Below are 18,336 nucleotides of genomic sequence, written 5' to 3' on the forward strand. Positions count from 1 at the left end.
GCAGGTTGATGACGCAAATAGCCGAGGGCAGAGACTGGGACCTCTTTTCAGATTATATCTCAAAGATTTTTCAGAGTCATATGAGTGCAGCTGAGCTGCAAGAAAATAATACCACATGAAACCCACAAGACGTGGCCTCCTAGCTGCCCTTTAACCTCCCAGCTGAAGATTCTAATCTTCCGTCTTTCGTATTTTCTAAATGATGTTAACGGGTGGGCTGCCAAAAGGCTATTAGTATAGTTGGTGTCACTTGTCTGTCCTGTACTGTGAATGTCAGTACACGCTATAGTCAATTAAGAGCTTGGTGAATAAAAATTTTAAGAAGCACTAATAAAAATATTCCATCAATTATGTGTGCTTCATTTAATACAGAGCTGCTTAAAATAAAACTTCCCAAACATATGTTCATTATGGATTGCAGTAGGCGGAGAACAGTGGTTTTATTTATGCATTTAAAGTCTTACTCTCACTGGGGAACCAGAGAAATGAGAAATTAGTTGCAGTGAGCTCCTTAGAGCATCTCTCTGTTGCTTACAGGCTACAACCCATTTGCCCCATCGAAGGCCGATTCGGAGCCCGTGGTCAGGCTGAATTCCCCCTGCGCGCCCTGCAGTTTAAGCGTGGCCTGCTGCACGAGTTTCGGAAGGGCAACTCTTCCAAGGAACAGGTACGCCTTCATGACCTGGTCCAGCAGCTCCCCAAGGCCATTATCATCGGGGTGAGGAAAGGAGGCACCAGGGCCCTGCTTGAGATGCTGAACCTCCATCCGGCAGTGGTCAAAGCCTCTCAAGAAATCCACTTTTTTGACAATGACGAGAATTATGCCAAGGGCATTGAGTGGTATAGGAAAAAGATGCCTTTTTCCTACCCTCAGCAAATCACAATTGAAAAGAGCCCAGCATATTTTATCACGGAGGAAGTTCCAGAAAGGATTTACAAAATGAACTCATCTATCAAGTTGTTGATCATTGTCAGGGAGCCAACCACAAGAGCTATTTCTGATTACACTCAGGTGCTAGAGGGGAAGGAGAGGAAGAATAAAACCTATTACAAGTTTGAGAAGCTGGCTATAGACCCTAATACCTGCGAAGTGAACACGAAATACAAGGCAGTAAGAACCAGCATCTACACCAAACATCTGGAACGGTGGTTGAAGTACTTTCCAATTGAGCAATTTCACATCGTCGATGGAGATCGCCTCATCATGGAACCCCTGCCAGAACTTCAACTCGTGGAGAAGTTCCTAAATCTTCCCCCGAGGATAAGTCAATACAATTTGTATTTCAATGCTACCAGAGGGTTTTACTGCTTGCGATTTAACATTATCTTTAATAAGTGCCTGGCGGGCAGCAAGGGGCGCATTCATCCAGAGGTGGACCCCTCTGTCATTACCAAATTGCGCAAATTCTTTCACCCTTTCAATCAAAAATTTTACCAGATCACTGGGAGGACATTGAACTGGCCCTGAAATAATGTCGTACAACACTATGTGTTGTGCCTGGGGACCCACAATGTCTCGTCTGGATTAAAATATGCACTTTTCCTATAGACACAACTGTCCAAGTCATTTTTCCATGTATACTTGTACATACGCAGTGTGTGACCAAATATAAGATCAGCTCTTTTTCTACTGAAAATTTACAAAAAAACAAAACAAAAAAACAAACCAATTTGCTATCTACATAGTTGCATCTTTTATGCTATTTACAAAAAGAAGAGGTGGTGGTACTGGGGGAAAGTGACTTCAGCTATTCTCAAAGACTTAGTCTTCCTTTGAGTCAGAATTTGTCGCCTGCCATTTTCATAGATTTAAGCCAAAAGATTAACATGTGAAAATGTACCAATGGCTGTGAAGTTTCGGGAAGTAGAGGATTCGGTTATGCATTCTTTTCTAAGGGAAAGCTGACTCTTTAATTCAGATGCTGAATTGATGCCATGAAAACAGAAAATGCTATTTTCTTATTATTTAAAAAAATGTCTTATCTCATAAAATTGACATCGTTCCAAAGTTCCTGCGGTGATTTTGCACTATCGTTTTCTCATATGGACCATGGTGTCACTTGTAGCATGTCAGTCACACATCGGAAAGTCAAGTCCTTTTACTTCCGTGTTCTATGTCAATAAAGAGAAATTTCATGTACATAGTGTATATAGTTGTAAATACTGGTTTCACACTAAGTAATTCTATTTTGTAAACTGAATATGGCTATTTAATTTATTGTGAAAATTAAATTTATTGTGGTATTTAAAAAATGGAATGGATTAAAATTACTCTATGTGCAATTTTTTTTTACTCATTTTGTTTTATGTGCCCCTTGCTGGCTCCCAAAGTCAAAGCTGTTTATGTGCACATGAGAGCACTTGGAAAGATGCACTTCTCCGTTGGATTTCTGTACCCTTGTGATATGAAGCAAGGTTGGATAATATTTTTTAAAATATCTCAACCATCTGGAAATCTAGTATAACAGCCACCTCAAAGAGCACTTGTGCTTCTCTGCTACAACCTTGTAACAATTAACTTACTTGCAGTTGCTCCTGGTGCTAGGAGACAGACAAGAAATACTTTAACATAATCCAGGCATAGAAGAATCACAGTTTTATATGAACCTCTAATCAAAGTCAGACCAATAAAGAAATTAAATAAAATAAGATTAGAAAACTTGTGTAGCCTCTGTACTGAAATCTGCTGATGCTTCCACAAACTCTCAGAAGTCCCTCTTTGAGATGAAACTACATCAGCCTGCTCAGGAATGATCAAATTACGTAGTGTTGCTATTACTAACATAAACATCTGGCTCAGATTTCCATCCAGAGAAATTAATGCTAAACTGGGTGCTTGCTAACATCAGATAGCCTGTACTATGCTTAAATATAATTCGGAAAACCTTGGAAAGAGGTATCAACAGAAAAAAAAAAATAAGATGGATTTTTCACAGTCATGGTTGCTTATCCAGTGGAAGATGTTTAAGGGAGTTCTGTTCACATTGAGAGTGCCTAGCAAATAACAGTGGATTCCCTTTTGATTGTACTAAGTGTTGATTTTCTCCATGAGTTGTTCATCCTGTCCAGTGATTTGATGGTGAACTTTTCTAAATAAATAGCCCTTTGCCCTTCCTTGTCGGTATGTTGCTTCTCAAGCTACAGCCTTGGTAATCATCTCTACCGTTTCAATTAGCATTGGTGCCGTTTTCTCAGCATGGAACAGGCATGACACCAGCACACGCTGAGAGGCCAGCTTCTCACTGACTGCGCAGTGAGTCTGGAGTGAGAGCCTTGGGTCTAAATGTCAATCACTCTCCTCTAAGCAGTGAAGGAAACCAAATATAAGGAACTTAGCATCAGACTTCTCTATGCCTCAACTCTCAGCTAACCATCAGAGTAAACTGTTTGAATACTACACTCAAGGACATAATCAACACATTATCATTAATTTTATTATAAATCTTCCTAGAGCACTCTACAGCTAGTACAGTTTTATACCAGTAACTGTCAAAGTATGCTCCACTGGAACACTGACGTTTCAAAAACTCAGCCTAGGGCTTCCCTGGTGGTGCAGTGGTTGAGAATCTGCCTGCTAATGCAGGAGACACGGGTTCGAGCCCTGGTCTGGGAAGATCCCACATGCCGCGGAGCGACTAGGCCCGTGAGCCACAACTACTGAGCCTGCGCGTCTGGAGCCTGTGCTCCACAACAAGAGAGGCCGCGATAGTGAGAGGCCCGCGCACCACGATGAAGAGTGGCCCCCGCTTGCCGCAACTGGAGAAAGCCCTCGCGCAGAAACGAAGACCCAACACAGCCATAACTAACTAAATAAATAAATAAAATTAAATTAAAAAAAAAAAAAAAAAAAACTCAGCCTAGGTATTCCACCAGTAAAACTGAAAAATAGCAATCTTTGCCTAGACTCATAGAGACATTTTTAAAAGTAATGCATAGAAATTTTTCAATGATAATCTTTTATAGTCCAAATTTTTCTTCAACTTTGCTGCTGCTACCAAGAATATATATCAGAGTTGATTCTAAGATTCTATTTGACTTGTGCTGTCTTTTATAATTTGTTATTTTTAGCTCAGTAAGCAAGTATTTCTTCATCACATGCAGAAAAAAAAAAAGTGTTGCAGTTTCCAGTTGTTAAATAAGTTTGAGGGTTGTTTTAAAGTCTGGAGCCTCCTCACAGATACCTAAAACAGGAGGCCTGGCCTAGGAGGGTGTTTTTAGAGGCGGGTTTCATTTCACCAAAAAAAAAAAACAAACATAAAACAAAACAAAAAACCAGTCGCAGCCACTGCTGACTGAGCTAGGTAGAAATAAAAATCCTACGACCTTAACAGCACACTCCACTGGAGGTTTCAAACCTCCTTGTTTAGAAGATGTTTCCTGTTGTCATCAAACAGGCAACCGACCTCTAGAGAAATCTACAGCTCATCCCAATAGATCCACTAGGATTCTCTTTAGTAAGTTATTCCTTTTACATCATGAAAACTTTGCATTTCTTCCAGAGGCTTGGTGGCACCATACGGTTCTGTGAAACAGTTCAAGCTGCAAAGAGTAAAAAACTGTTTAGGCAATGCGGAGGTTTCTGCTGGATTGTAAAGCTGAAACTACACCATTTTGGAAGCCAGGGAATTCCAATTATAATTGTACAAACAGGAACAGGAGTCCCAAGGGAGTGAGAGAGATTAGGGAACAGAGAGAAAAGGAGACATGCAAACCCACAGACAGATATCAAATTCCAAGTCCATCTTGTAGTCACCTGAAATCACCTCACAAAAACCTTCAGTTGATGAAGGTATTAATTTTTCCCACTAATTACATTGTAGTATAGGAAAAAATCTAAGACATCAGGGTCTTTAGCTGATGTGTGATAAAGCAAAGGCACATAAACCTATTGTAATCACATCTGATCTTAGATTTGGTTCCTTTTGTGTTGATGGACCAGCAATTGCCAGAACAGTTTCCACTAAAGCTGATGAAGCCTTGTGAGAGCACTGCTTGGGGTGGTGCCCCTGGAACAAGGGCCCTGCTGGAGGACAAGCTCCAGGACCAGTGAAAAACTCCTGGGATGCTGCTAAGGGAAGGTAAGAACCAAGGACAAGTGCAGCCCCAAATCCAGCCCTGCCAATAAGCTTGTGCTTTGCGCAGTTATCAGTCTGCTAAATTGGATTGCCTTCATAAGCTTAATTTGAGAATTTTCCATGGATGGAAAATTTCAAATGATCATAAATAGTGTCTGCCTGCTGAAGTCTTTTGTACTCTTTTCACACACTCAGCAGCCATTTTCCACTTATGAGAACAGACACAGTCTAAGCAGAAAAGAAAACTTTGCTGAAAACATTCCCTCTAAAAATGACTAAATACAGCAAAATCTTAGCAATTCAGGCTAACAAGGTGAAATTATTTTAAAGCAAATTCATTGCAATTATTCCCAAGTAGACAAAGTACCAAACTATACTAACAGTGCATTGATAAATAAATATCTTAATTGCACCAGCTTTACAAAATAAAAGCCTCTTAATTGGCATATTTTTTTCCTAAATGGGTGTTACTTCAAGTATTTCAAAACAGTCTGTCCTCTTAAGTAGGTTACTCAGACCCCCTAGTATCTGTTTATGAATTTTTGTAGCAAACCTTTCTTTTACAGCTAGTGCAAGGATGAAATTTAGGCCAAAATATGATCATTTGGTAAGGTCCTTATAAATGATACCTTATGATACATCTTACAAGAACAATTTCTTTATGTTTTATGCTTCTAAAGATTTATTTCCAATTACATTTTATCGTAGCTTTAAGGAATAAGAGTGCTATTTCATAATGATTAAAAGTGGATTGGTGCATTGAAAAGGCAGAATTGAACTGAGAGCAATATGCATTTCCCACAGAAAGCACCTGATTGGTATTCCAAGAACAAGTGTCTGTTATTTAAAGGCAGCTCAGTCGAAAAGCAATAGCCTTTCAATCATATCAAGGAGGCAGCAGCATGCTTGGTACCTTATCGGGCTGGTTCCGTCACTTCTGAATTTGTGAACCGTATCAGTCTACCAGGTCTTGGGGAGCTGTTGGTGAAATGGTTTATTGTTTCTAAACATACATATCATCCCCCTTTAAAAAGAGTCCACCAAGAAGGTGAGTTGCTCCCAGAAGACTGGTAACATCATTTCAAAGAGCTGGCTCACCTCCAGCGTTTCTAAATGCACACAGCTTTGCTTTACATTACCTCTTCTTTAACGGCACCAGAGAACAATCTTTAAGACCAACTGCAAAACTGCCTGTTTCTTTGGTAAGGACACGCTGATGGCATCCTCCATCTGTGGCTCATTTTTTCCAGGAATGAGGCAAAGGTGTCCTTTCAAAGACAGTTCTCTGGGTATGCTGACCATGGAAGAATCATACTCTCTCCTTGCCACCAAGCTTCTGGCTATAGGTCCACCCATCCTGAGACTTATATCGGGAGATACAGGAAAAAGAAGGAAACTGAACACAACATTCTCCTGCAAGTAAAGTACCGTAGCGTTTTCAAAAGTGTTTAGGAAATATATTGGTTTCATTGAAAACAAAGGACATATAAGCTAAATGTAAGTGAAATGGGCAAGTCAATTCATCTCTTTGGGCTTGAGCTTTCTATTAAATAAAATAGGAGCATCAGATTAGGGGATGTTTAAGCTCTTTCAAGATAACATCATACCATCAGATGAAAATGATTATTGGAGCATGCTTTTGACAGTGAATGTCACAGAGTTGAGGGCATGAAGGTGGAGAGGAAAGAGGGGTTAGACTCAATGTACTTAGCTGTTCCTGTGCGTAGAATCTCTCGCAAAAGTTTCATATCTATGGTTTGTCTTTTAAGGGATATTCTTTTTCACTCTTCCCTTGTAACTGAATTTTCTTTCTATTCAACCTTATTCTTGGCTTTGGCTTCCATTTTGCCCGTCACTTCCTGCATTAATTAACTTTTGTTGCATAACAGACCACCCTCAAAACATCCTAATTAGCTCAGGATTCTGTTGCTTATCTGGGCAGTCCTTCTGGTCTGGTCCAGCTTGGCTCCACACTGCTGGCCTTCCTCGTGCACCTGTGGTTTCTGGCAGGTCAGCTGGTGACTGGATGATCTAAGGTGATCACTCTTAAATGTTGGTGGCTTGTGCTGCTGACTGATTGGTGCTACTTGCCAATACTGACTATTGGCTCAATGACAAAGGTGCCTGGGTCACATGTGTCTCACCACTTGGTAGACTCACTCGGGTGTCTTCATGGTAGTCAGAGGGGTGTAAAGAATAGCAAGAGATGGCAAATCCCAACGTGCAAGCATTCTTCAAGCACATGTTTGCATCCTGTTTGTTATTTCTCATTGGCCAAAGTACGTCACATGGTCAAGCCCATAGTCAGCATGAGAGGGGATGACACAAAAGTGTGTATAGGAGAGAAAATTATCGTGGCCATTTCTGCAAATATGGACCACATCTCTCAACCGTGATTCTATCATAGTGAAAGTTATAACAATTATAGTAATAATTCACAAAACAACTTTATCTTCCTCCATTCCTGAAGAAACATAATGTTAATAAGAAGGGTGGTAGGCAGAATAATGCCCTCCTTCCAAAGACATATACATCCTAACCTCAGGAACCTGTGAATATGTTACCTTATGTGGCAAAAGGGACTTTGTAGATGTGATGAAGTGAAGGACTTCGAGATGGGGAGAGTTTTCTGGCTTATCTGGGTGGGCCCAATGTAACCACAGGGTCCTTAAAGGTAGGAGAGAGAGAGAGAAAAGGGGACAGTCAGAGAGATGTTGATAATGGAAAAATGGGTTTAGACTTTGGGGACCTTCAGAGAGATGCAGCATTGCTGGCTTTGAAGATGGAGAGAGGTGGCCACAAGCCAAGGAATATAGGCAACTTTAAGAAGCTGGAAAAGGCAAGGAAATAGTTTTCCCTAGATCCTCCGGAAGGAAACATAGCCCTGCCGACACCTTAATTTTAGCCCAGGGAAACTTGTGTTGGACTTTTAAATGTACAGAAATGTGAAAGAATAAGTTTTTGTTGTTTTAAGCCACTAAGTTTGTGGTAAGTTGTTACAGTAGCCTTAGAAGATGAGTGCAAGAAATCAGGGGAAACAGAGCACTCACCAAATGCTGGTGTGTTTAATCAGCTTATGCTCCTCCAGCGTCGCAGGGTGAGGGGGCAGCAGCCGTCAGTCACAAAGGGCATTTCCAAACAAAGCAAGCAGAAGTCCTGAAGCATAGGACCTGAAGGATAGCACCCCTGCAAGTTCCCAAAGGTGAATGCAGGCAGAGTGACCCTCAAGGAGACAATTCCCTGGTCATTGAAACACAGAGCAAGTCTCATTTCTTCTGGGACACCTCCACTGTAGCCCAACGAGTAAGAAACAGTTTAATGGTAAATTGCAGATAAGTTTACGGCAAGGTCTAGATTATGTGACATTTAAAAGTATCTTTAACATTTTGGTTTTCACGCCGAAAAACTAAAACATTTTCGGTCTTCTTACAAGTCCATAAAATCTAGCCTTGACCCAGAATATCTGAAGTCTCCAAAGATCAGAGCCAGGAGCCTTATTATAGATTGGTCCCAGGATCTCCTCCAAATGGCCTTGGAAATTGTCCTGTGAGGAAAACAACCTGAGATTCTTTCTCCTGACCTTAATGAAATTCAGAGGCATTTATTGATCACCTAATATGTTCCTAGCTTCTGAGAGGTTTACCGAACAATTACTAAAGGTCACTAGGAAAGCCAGAGTTAGAGGTGTGACTAGAATACAGCCCTCCAGAATTCCAGCCACTTGTCAAGAAAAGTCTCTAAATGGTTCTATTTATTATTTATGTCTACCTACTTCCTAAAAGGATTTGAGGTGGCAATTTTCTAATTAAAATTTGTTTCTAATCTCTTTCTAATCTTGTTTTATTGGCTGCATTTCAATCCTCTTGTACTTAATCAACCTTGAATGGTAACATGTATTGAGTCTGTATAAAAATATGAATTAGCATTAAAATTAAAATGTATGCACATTTAGTACACATGTAATGTTTATGGACATATTTGTATTTGTAAGCTTGTTGAAAGAAGCTGATGATAATGGTTCATTATGGGACTAATCAAAACCATTCTTTTGTTAGTGATTATCTGTCAAATTTGCACAGCTGCCTTCTAAAAATCACATTCCAAAGGTGTCACAGTCCAGCCAAACACAGTGAATACACATAAAGAAAAGAAAAATTCAATAAATTAATATTTCAAAAGCACATTAACCGATCTGGAAACAAATATTTTGATAAAAGAATACAATTTGCCTAATTAAAGTGTCACTACATATAGTATAAGTTTCAGTGGTAAAAAATATATGTTTATTTGTCTTGCTAATTCAAGAATTTTGAAGGTGCTCACATGGGAAATATTATACCTGCCACCATTGTGTGCTGTGCATGTGGACACGTGTGTATGCGCGTGCACGCGTGTGTGTGGTTCTTGACAATTCTATAACAGTGTCTCATCCTCATGTGATTATCACATTACTCTTCAGCTTGATCATCACAAGTCTTCCACCTTGGAATTGTATCAGGTTTCTCTGAAAACACAGTAATAATTAATTAATATTAATAATGAAAATAATTATATGACAACAGTATAATTAATAACGAAACAGTGATTCATTCATTCAATCCACAAAGTCTAATTGAACAACTATCACTAGATTCTGAGTTATTTTTCATTATTTATTTATTTATTTTTGGGTGCACTGGGTCTTCGTTGCTGTGCGCGGACTTTCTCTAGTTGCGGCGAGCGGGGGCTACTCTTCATTGCGGTGCAAGGGCTTCTCATTGCGGTGGCTTCTCTTGTGCAGAGCATGGGCTCTAGGTGCGCGGGCTTCAGTAGTTGTGGCTCGCAGACCCCAGAACACAGGCTCAGTAGTTGTGGCGCACGGGCTTAGTTGCTCCGCTGCATGTGGGATCTTCCCGGACCAGAGATCGAACCTGTGTCCCCTGCATTGGCAGTCGGATTCTTAACCACTGCGCCACCAGGGAGGCCCCATTTTTCATTACTTTTAAATTTAAAGATAAATTTAAGAACAATGTGTTTACTTGGTATTATTATCTGCATCTATTGTGCTTGAGGCACTAATTTTAAATTGCTTGAAATTAGTAAGTACAAACCTCCAAGCCTAAAACTCTGAGAGCATGGCATTGATAACTCTTTCTGGGAAACAACACTGAAATTAAAAGTTTTTTGAGGTGAGGGGCCAGAATCATCATGACAGAATAGCCCCAGTGCTCTGCGTGGGAAAGAGCCACCTCATGGGAAAGACTGCAAAGGGACCAGACACCCACTGAGCATTATCTGTGTTTATACCCACAGAATGACCAGCTGACTTCAGTTACACAAACCCTTAATTTGGATAGAGTTTGTTGAAATTGGTCAAATTGGTGACTATGTGATTGTCCTCAAAAAAAGTTACTTCAATCTTTCCAATTTCTCCTTCAAACAATATCTTTGAAATATCTGGAGAAAGAACTTAACAACTCTTTATGTGAAATTACTTCTTTCTCCATCTCTTTGGCTGGCTCATGCCCCCCATGGGCCCCGGCCCCTGCAACGTGCTCTCAGAGCATTCAGGAGCCCTCAACAGCTCCTTAGCTCTGCTGACACACAGCCAGCCAGCACCACAGGGCACCGTCAGGAGTGGCTGTCTGTCAGTACTGCAGCCAACCCTGCTGGGCACTGTGGCTTCCCAGCTGGCATTGCCACCATCTCCACATCCCCAAAGACCTATGGCAATGTATGTATGGGTATGTGTTGGGTGTGTGTGTGTAAGGGGCGGGGCGGGGGGGGGAGATCCTGTCTCTCCTTATGTTATACTCCCTTTTTCTTTTTTTTTAAATTTTTTTTCTTTTATTTATTTTTTATTTTTATTTTTTATTAATTTATTTATTTTTGGCTGTGTTGGGTCTTCGTTTCTGTGCGAGGGCTTTCTCTAGTTGCGGCAAGCGGGGACCACTCTTCATCGCGGTGCGCGGGCCACTCACTATCGCAGCCTCTCTTGTTGCGGAGCACAAGCTCCAGACACGCAGGCTCAGTAGTTATGGTTCACGGGCCCAGTTGCTCCGCGGCATGTGGGATCTTCCCAGACCAGGGCTCGAACCCGTGTCCTCTGCATTGGCAGGCAGATTCTCAACCACTGCGCCACCAGGGAAGCCCTATACTCCCTTTTAAGAAGTACAAAAGCCATCCTATGTAGATATCAAAAAAGGTGCCCTTTCCACTCTGTGTTCAGAATCCACCCTCTCCATAAGGCCAGGCTAGAGTGGAAGACAAATCTGAGTAACAGACCCCATGGTAAACTCAGAATCTCATGATAGGTGTTCAATAAACCTTTGTGGATTGAACAGATGAGTGACTCTTTCCTGATGATGATGGAGACTTTACTGCTGGATTAAGCGTGTCTGCCTGTCTCTTTCTTCCCTTAGAATGGGACCTCTGCCCAGGAGATTCTAAGGTCCTTTATGCAAAGAGATCTCTGGTGGCCAACCCACCATACAGCCAGACATGTTCTCCAGCAATGGACATAATGCAGGCTTTTGCTGGGCTACTGAACGCCCATTATACTTTTAATGCATTGTAAGATACAGATGCTAAGAACCAAGGGCTAGCTTCAGACTCTACACTTCAAAGACCTTTTCATGCCAGGAACCAGCATGACAGTTTAAATCACTTCTCTCCTTTATGTCTCATAATATACGACAGTGAGGCAGCAGATGTCAACTTCTATTTATAAGAGTCCTGGCCCCTCAATAACATGGATCCCTAAATTTTCTCTATTAAACTGTTAAATTTTAGACTTAATTTAGCATAAAGTAAAATTGTGAATTTCAAAAATAATGACCAAAACAATAAACTAATTGCCACTTTCATCACAGTAAACCATGCTCTGAATATCATTGTTTAGTGTTTTACAGTATTAAAGGTGAACAGCTTAGTTCACTAATGGTATAGAAGTACATACAGCTCATTGTTGTCGTTTTTAATTACACTTGACTTCTACCTCTTTTTCATGTTAACACATCTTAGCCTGAGAATGTGCAGACACAATACGGTGGACTCAAAGAGAAGTAGACCGTTCATAGGCCACAAAGACACTGGAAAAAAACAGGAATCTACATATGCACAATAACTCTCCAGTCACAGAGTAGAACAAACACCCACTTTTATTTGCTTTGACACATTTAGGAAATCATTATTAGATATTAATTAAAGAATGATTAAAGCTAATTATTTGATGAAGGCTCCATATGTCCAAATAAAATAACCAGACCATGGATGATCTACTTCTTTCTACTCTAATAGTGGAAGTCCCTGCAAATTGAAATTGTCATTCCCTGAGTCTAGTTGATTCTTGCGTCTCAGTTGATTGGTTACATCATATAGACACAGGCAAATCTTTTAGGAACATACTTTGATGCATGAATGATTTTGGAAAATTCAGCAAGTGAAGAGGCAGTAGCTGTGAATACATGAAAAGTCTTGACCTGAGTATCCACCTGTCAATAGAGTTACACCTGTCAGGGCAGGATGGTAATATGGTTAACATCTACCCACTGGGCTGCTTGTTTCAGTATCTCACAGGTAATTCTGGCAGAGACTCAAAAGAAATGTTTCTGCCAGTTCCTACCCCTCATGTTGCAGATAAGCAGCCCAGCTGGAGAACCATTATTCTCTATTCTAAAATGTAGGTGTTGACTTTATTGTCTTAGTAAATGCAGCATCATTAAGAGAATGGTGTCTTTGGGACTTCACTGGCAGTGCAGTGGTTGAGACACTGTGCTTCCCATGCAGGGGGCACAGGTTCTATCCCTGGTCGGGGAACTAAAATCCCACATGCCGCGGGGCCAGGAAATAAAAACAGAGAGAGAGAGAGAATGGTGTCTTTGTTTAACATTTCTTCTCATTGTAAGCAACGTTATGACAAGTATTGTCATTGACATTTCCCTTTCCCTTGAAGGCCACAGACTCACACTTTGCACCATAGTAAATAATTTTAAAAAATGTTTTTCAAATGAAAAAATTATAACTATTTATTTAAATAATATCAAGAATCTTGAAAATTCATTATTTGCTGAAAAATAGCTTTTCATGCACAATAAAACTCAGAACCCACCAAATATGGATGATCGTAGATACATGCATTTAGTGTAGGACCCATCACAGGGGGTGCAAGGAGGGCCATTTGCTCCAAGACTCACATTGGCGAAGAAGTCACAGTTGGACTGGTGACATTACCTCCAAATGAGATTAGACTGCTGTTCCTGAAAAACTCTGACTTATCTTTATTTATTTATTTATTTATTTATTTATTTATTTATTTATTTATGGCTGTGTTGGGTCTTCGTTTCTGTGCGAGGGCTTTCTCTAGTTGTGGCAAGCGGGGGCCACTCTTCATCGCGGTGCGCGGGCCTCTCACTATCGCAGCCTCTCTTGTTGCGGAGCACAGGCTCCAGACGCACAGGCTCAGTAGTTGTGGCTCACGGGCCCAGTTGCTCCGCGGCATGTGGGATCTTCCCAGACCAGGGCTCAAACCCGTGTGCCCTGCATTGGCAGGCAGACTCTCAACCACTGCGCCACCAGGGAAGCCCATGACTTATCTTATTTTTTGACTTTTTTTTTTCCAGACCATCTTTTATGACATCAGAAAAGCAACACTAGGCACTAGATCTTGCAAAATAAGTTCTGACCAACTCTAAACTTTCTGAAATTAAATATGCACAACCACTGTAAGGTTTTTAATGAACAAAACAGTTAAATACAAACTTTCATTTGCAAAATAGATTACTGTATAACTGGCAACCTCAGAGCCAAGTACTAACTTTTCTTGCACGGATTTCAGTGGCAGTGGAATGGGGAGATGTAAATCCTAATGAGTACCAAACTTAATTTTGGCTTTATATATAGAAAAAAACCTTGAGGGAAAATAGCTTTAAATTGAATAGTATCTTTTGAAATAAACAGCTCAGTCCAGCACTTACATATGTGAGGTTTATACTCAACCAGATCTGGGATGAAAATGAAGATTTAGGGTTTACAGTGACTTTAAATCCAGTTTCAAGAGTAGCCAAGTCACCTCATTTCCAGAAAGGGAAGTCTCTTTAGGATGACCACGACACTCTTCTGAAGACACTTGGATAGCCAGAGTTCCTTGGCCACAGTTCCACTTTTCCACGACACCGTGCCAATGCTGTAGTGTGGAACTTCCTCTGAAAGGCAGCCAGAGCCCTACACCACAGCGCTTCGCCTGGCATTTTCAAGCCTCAAAAGAAAAAAGACCTCCTGCTTCAAGTCTGCAGTTATGGCTCCGGCTAGAGAAGTTAATTAACCCTTCCCCTCCCCACTGCTTTCCCTCCTGATCTTCAGCAGGGAGTGGCAGCTTAACATTCCTTTCAGAAATAAATAGTTCAAATGAGTAATTTAGAGTTAACTTTAAAAGAGCAGCAGAAAATAGCCACTGACCATTGTTTGCAAATGAGTGAGAGAATGAATACACGTGAACAAACACACAGAAGAAATAAATCATAGAATAAATCCTTCATTTCCCACATTCATAGGGAAAAAAATCTTTAAAAAAGAGTATTAATTAGCGTTTGTTCTTGTGTGGGTTGAGAGTCCAGGGCTCTGAGCAGGCATGGCCTTATAAACAGGGTTGCAAGCAGCCCTCCGCACACCAAGTCAGGACTAGGGTGCAGAGAGGGGCCTTCACGCACTTCTGACAGCTCAGTACCTGTGAGAGAACAGAGGTGATGCAGGGACTTTTTAACCCACAATGCATGAGGTATAGGGAAGCGTCCATCATGAAAGAACCACCAGCAGCTGGAGGGACTGCGGCAGGGCATTCTCACAGCAACTGCTGATGAAGGATTTCCCACACCATCTTCTTCTGGAACAGAGGCATCTGGTGCTGAGTAAATGTGATGGGTTTTTCCCTAGAGATATAATCTGCATATTTATAAGTAATCACTCCCATTCAACTGTTGAGGAATCTCATGTGCCTTCATGCGGTAGTGGGTCCACTCTAAAACATTCAGGTCAATATTTCTTTTGGTCTTACTTTCATCCTGTAAATACTGAAGGAGAATCTCACAGATCCTGTGGCCCTTTTGTCCCATAGAATCCAGATATTTAAGACACATTTTTCTTAGGTCTGTCACTACCAGGCTCCAAGGTACCTTCCGATGAATAGGCACCAGAATAAGTTCCTGTTCAAAGAGACTGACCCCTTTGGTCCATCTTTTCACTGCTTGGTAACCCCCAGACTTTAACTTTGGATAGAAGAAAGTACTGAATGCATAAAGTGCTAGATATCCTTGTTTTTTATTTCTTTCCACCAGGAGATTCATGTAAAAATTAATGACTTCATCATTGAGCCAGTGATAGTTCTTCAAGGTCTGGATGTCTCCTGGAGTGATTTGTAATTTGAAAGCGCTACTTAGGATCTCATCCTGTGGGCCATGGCCTAGAGCATTACTGATTTCCTTTTCCATGTCCTCTGTAAGTTCAAGAAGATCATCTGTCCTTTTATCCCTCTCTTTGCTTGAGCAATTTTTTTCTTTTGTCTCAAGTATTGACATCTTCCTCCTGAGTCAGCCATTGTTTCCCCTGCCCAGGCGGAGTCAGGCTGACACTTCTTCAGATAGCTCAGGCTCCAGCTGGAGTCCCCTCCTACCTTCATTTTCAAGTGTGATTCCAACTGTCTTCTCTGTGTCAGAAATTTTCTCCTTTGGACACCTCTTTTCACTCCTCACTGAACATAGAGGTCCCCTTGTTTCAACAACTCTATATTGTTTTGGAACAAACTGAGTTGTTTTGACTCCATGACTTTGTTCTTGCCCCCAGCCTTTGGTCTTTAATGTGTCCATCTGACTTCTTTGAGAACTATAGTGAGTTGAAGTTACAGGTGGAACAGAGTTTCCATGACCACCTTCAAGTCACTCTAATAACCTTCGGCATTTCTCTCTTTCCTCTTTTTGAACACCCTCGTCCACAGTACAATGGGGACACCTCAGACCCTTGCCACCCTCTTCAGAAATCATCTCTGTCACAACCTGTTCCTGCGGCTTCCACATTAAGGAGCTCTCCAGATTGCCTTCGCTATGGTGACGGCCACCTGGTCTTCTATTACAGGCTTCTCAGCTCAAAGTAAAACCAAAGGAAGACAGGACTCTGCATGGCTGATCTCGAGTAACTGTCACTCTGATCTTTGGATAGGCACTTATTCCATTAGGAGATTTATCACCCAGTTTCAGCATGTTGTTCCAGGATCCAGAACCTGTCAGTTCAGAAGATGAAGACTTCGAAAATACCTTTCCTGAAGGAACCACATTCTGTGTTCTATTACAAACAGAAGTTACCATGGGCTTTGTGGTCAGCTGGAATGGGAATCCAAATAAGCTGGCAGCATTGTAGAGACTGTTTTTCACCTGGTGAATAAAGCAATCTAATCTCGGTCTTTTGGCTGGTATTTCATCAGTGTTCACTGTAGAAAATAGAGTGAGTCACTTCTGCCTGGGTCTCGTCTGCCAGTTGGTGCCTTCGATATCCTGTCATCCACTGTAGAGGCATGGACCACTGCCCATCCACTGACCAAGGAGTGGGATTATCCTTAACCCCAAATCCACTACTGCCAGAGCCATTCTCAGACCTAGGAACTCTTCACTGGAGGCCCAGAAGAGAATCCCAAAACCACACGGAGTACAAGGATATTGAGATTTCTGCCCTTGGTTTGGATAACTTGCACCCATGTACCACCAGAGGAGCACAACCTCATTGCTTCAGTTTTCATAGGGTATCCTAACCAGTTACCCTAGTTTTCCAAAAAGTATTTTTTGACATATTTTGTTAATACACCCGAAACCTCAGAAAATGGTGGTAGGCCCCTCGACCTATGAGAGGCAACAATCTCAGACTTCTGGACCTAAACTCAGGCACAACAGGATCAGTAGGATGGAGGGGGTGTCCCTTTAGCATATTCACTTTGCTTGTCCTAGTCAATTGGGTTGAGAAACAATAGCGTGGGATCCACAGGCCTGCAGGAGAATGCACTTTCTTTCAAGCAGGGCGAGTGCTAGCCGGGAGAAAAAGTACAGGAACACTAACCCATATTCCCATGGAAATGCTCTGGTTTCAACATTCCTTTTGAAAAACATAGCTTCTCTAGTAAGTTGGTCACACTCCAAGAGGAATTAAGCTTGAAAGATAACAGGACTTCAAAAGCCAGATCGAAAAGACCAGACCCGAGGCTGTGAAAGGCATTCAGAAGAGAGAAGCGTTTTAACTCAGCTTTCAAAGCATGTTCTCCCTCCTCTTTGAAAATTTCTGACACTCTCAGAGTTGCTGAAGATTTTCCCACCCGAGACATCTTTCATCAGAAAACCATGAAATAACAAAAATCTCTCTCCAGGTAGAATAGGAGGAAAATGTGAAAGTAAGTTCAAGTAAGTTGCCGCTTGTTCTGCTTATTCTTGAGCCTAATACATCATCTCCAAGAAAGTTACTAGATCTTACTTATCTCACTGCAAATTAGCAAGATGCACATCCTACTGTGAGTGGAACTGAGGCCCCAAACACATGGCCCCCAACAGGAAGCAGAGGTCTTGGCAGGTTGCCAGAAATGTGTCTCCATGACCTATTTGCTGGGGGTGGCCAAAAACCAGAAGGGAAAAAATAGGCAGTAGGAGTAAAAGGTGTATATACACATCTCAACACTTACATTCCTGCCTTTTTCAGGCTACTTCCTTTACCCAGAATCCTCTGTTCTGTGTTTCCCTGGGTAACCTCTGCTGCCCCTTCATGGCTCAACTGAGAATCATTCCAGTTACGACTATGTGCCAGGCCCAGTGCTAGGCAAAAGGAACATGACAGTGCACAGTGCAAGATGCCTACCCCCAAGGAGCTGTGTGCCAGGCTCACAAGTGGGCATGATGAACAGTGTACAGGGAAAGCATTTATCCTAAGCTCATTGCTTGGCACAAAGGATGAACCAGTGTACAAGATGCCTACCCCCAAGGAGCTGTGTGCCAGGCTCACAAGTGGGCATGATGAACAGTGTACAGGGAAAGCATTTATCCTAAGCTCATTGCTTGGCACAAAGGATGAACCAGTGTACAAGATGCCTACCCTCAAGGAGCTGTATGCCCGGCTCACAAGTGGGCATGATGAACAGTGCACAGGGAAAGCAATTATCCTAAGCTCATTGCTTGGCACAAAGGATGAACCAGTGTACAAGATACCTATCCTCAAGGAGCACTTAGATTCAATGCTAGGCAAATGGAAAACAACAGTG

General features: G+C 41.6%; 1 protein-coding gene and 1 pseudogene across 3 annotated transcripts in view; one reads left to right on the forward strand and one right to left on the reverse strand.

The window, feature by feature from the left end:
• The window catches only part of HS3ST5 (heparan sulfate-glucosamine 3-sulfotransferase 5), a 276,665-nt gene extending 273,551 nt beyond the window's left edge, over window positions 1-3,114 (forward strand). For both annotated transcript variants that reach the window (XM_082404879.1, XM_082404878.1), the window contains exon 5: window positions 538-3,114. In XM_082404879.1, the coding sequence (XP_082261005.1) occupies window positions 538-1,468 (931 nt within the window). In that variant the 3' untranslated portion in view covers window positions 1,469-3,114. The remainder of the gene's footprint in view (window positions 1-537) is intronic.
• Window positions 3,115-6,708: 3,594 nt separating this feature from the next.
• On the reverse strand, window positions 6,709-18,058 carry LOC309634561 (sentrin-specific protease 2 pseudogene; annotated as a pseudogene). Its single transcript has one exon. The product of its transcript is annotated as a sentrin-specific protease 2 pseudogene (transcript).
• Window positions 18,059-18,336: the final 278 nt, after the last annotated feature.

Source organism: Balaenoptera borealis, assembly GCF_965194805.1.
Source record: "Balaenoptera borealis genome assembly, chromosome: 9".
NCBI classification, from domain to species: Eukaryota; Metazoa; Chordata; class Mammalia; order Artiodactyla; family Balaenopteridae; genus Balaenoptera; species Balaenoptera borealis.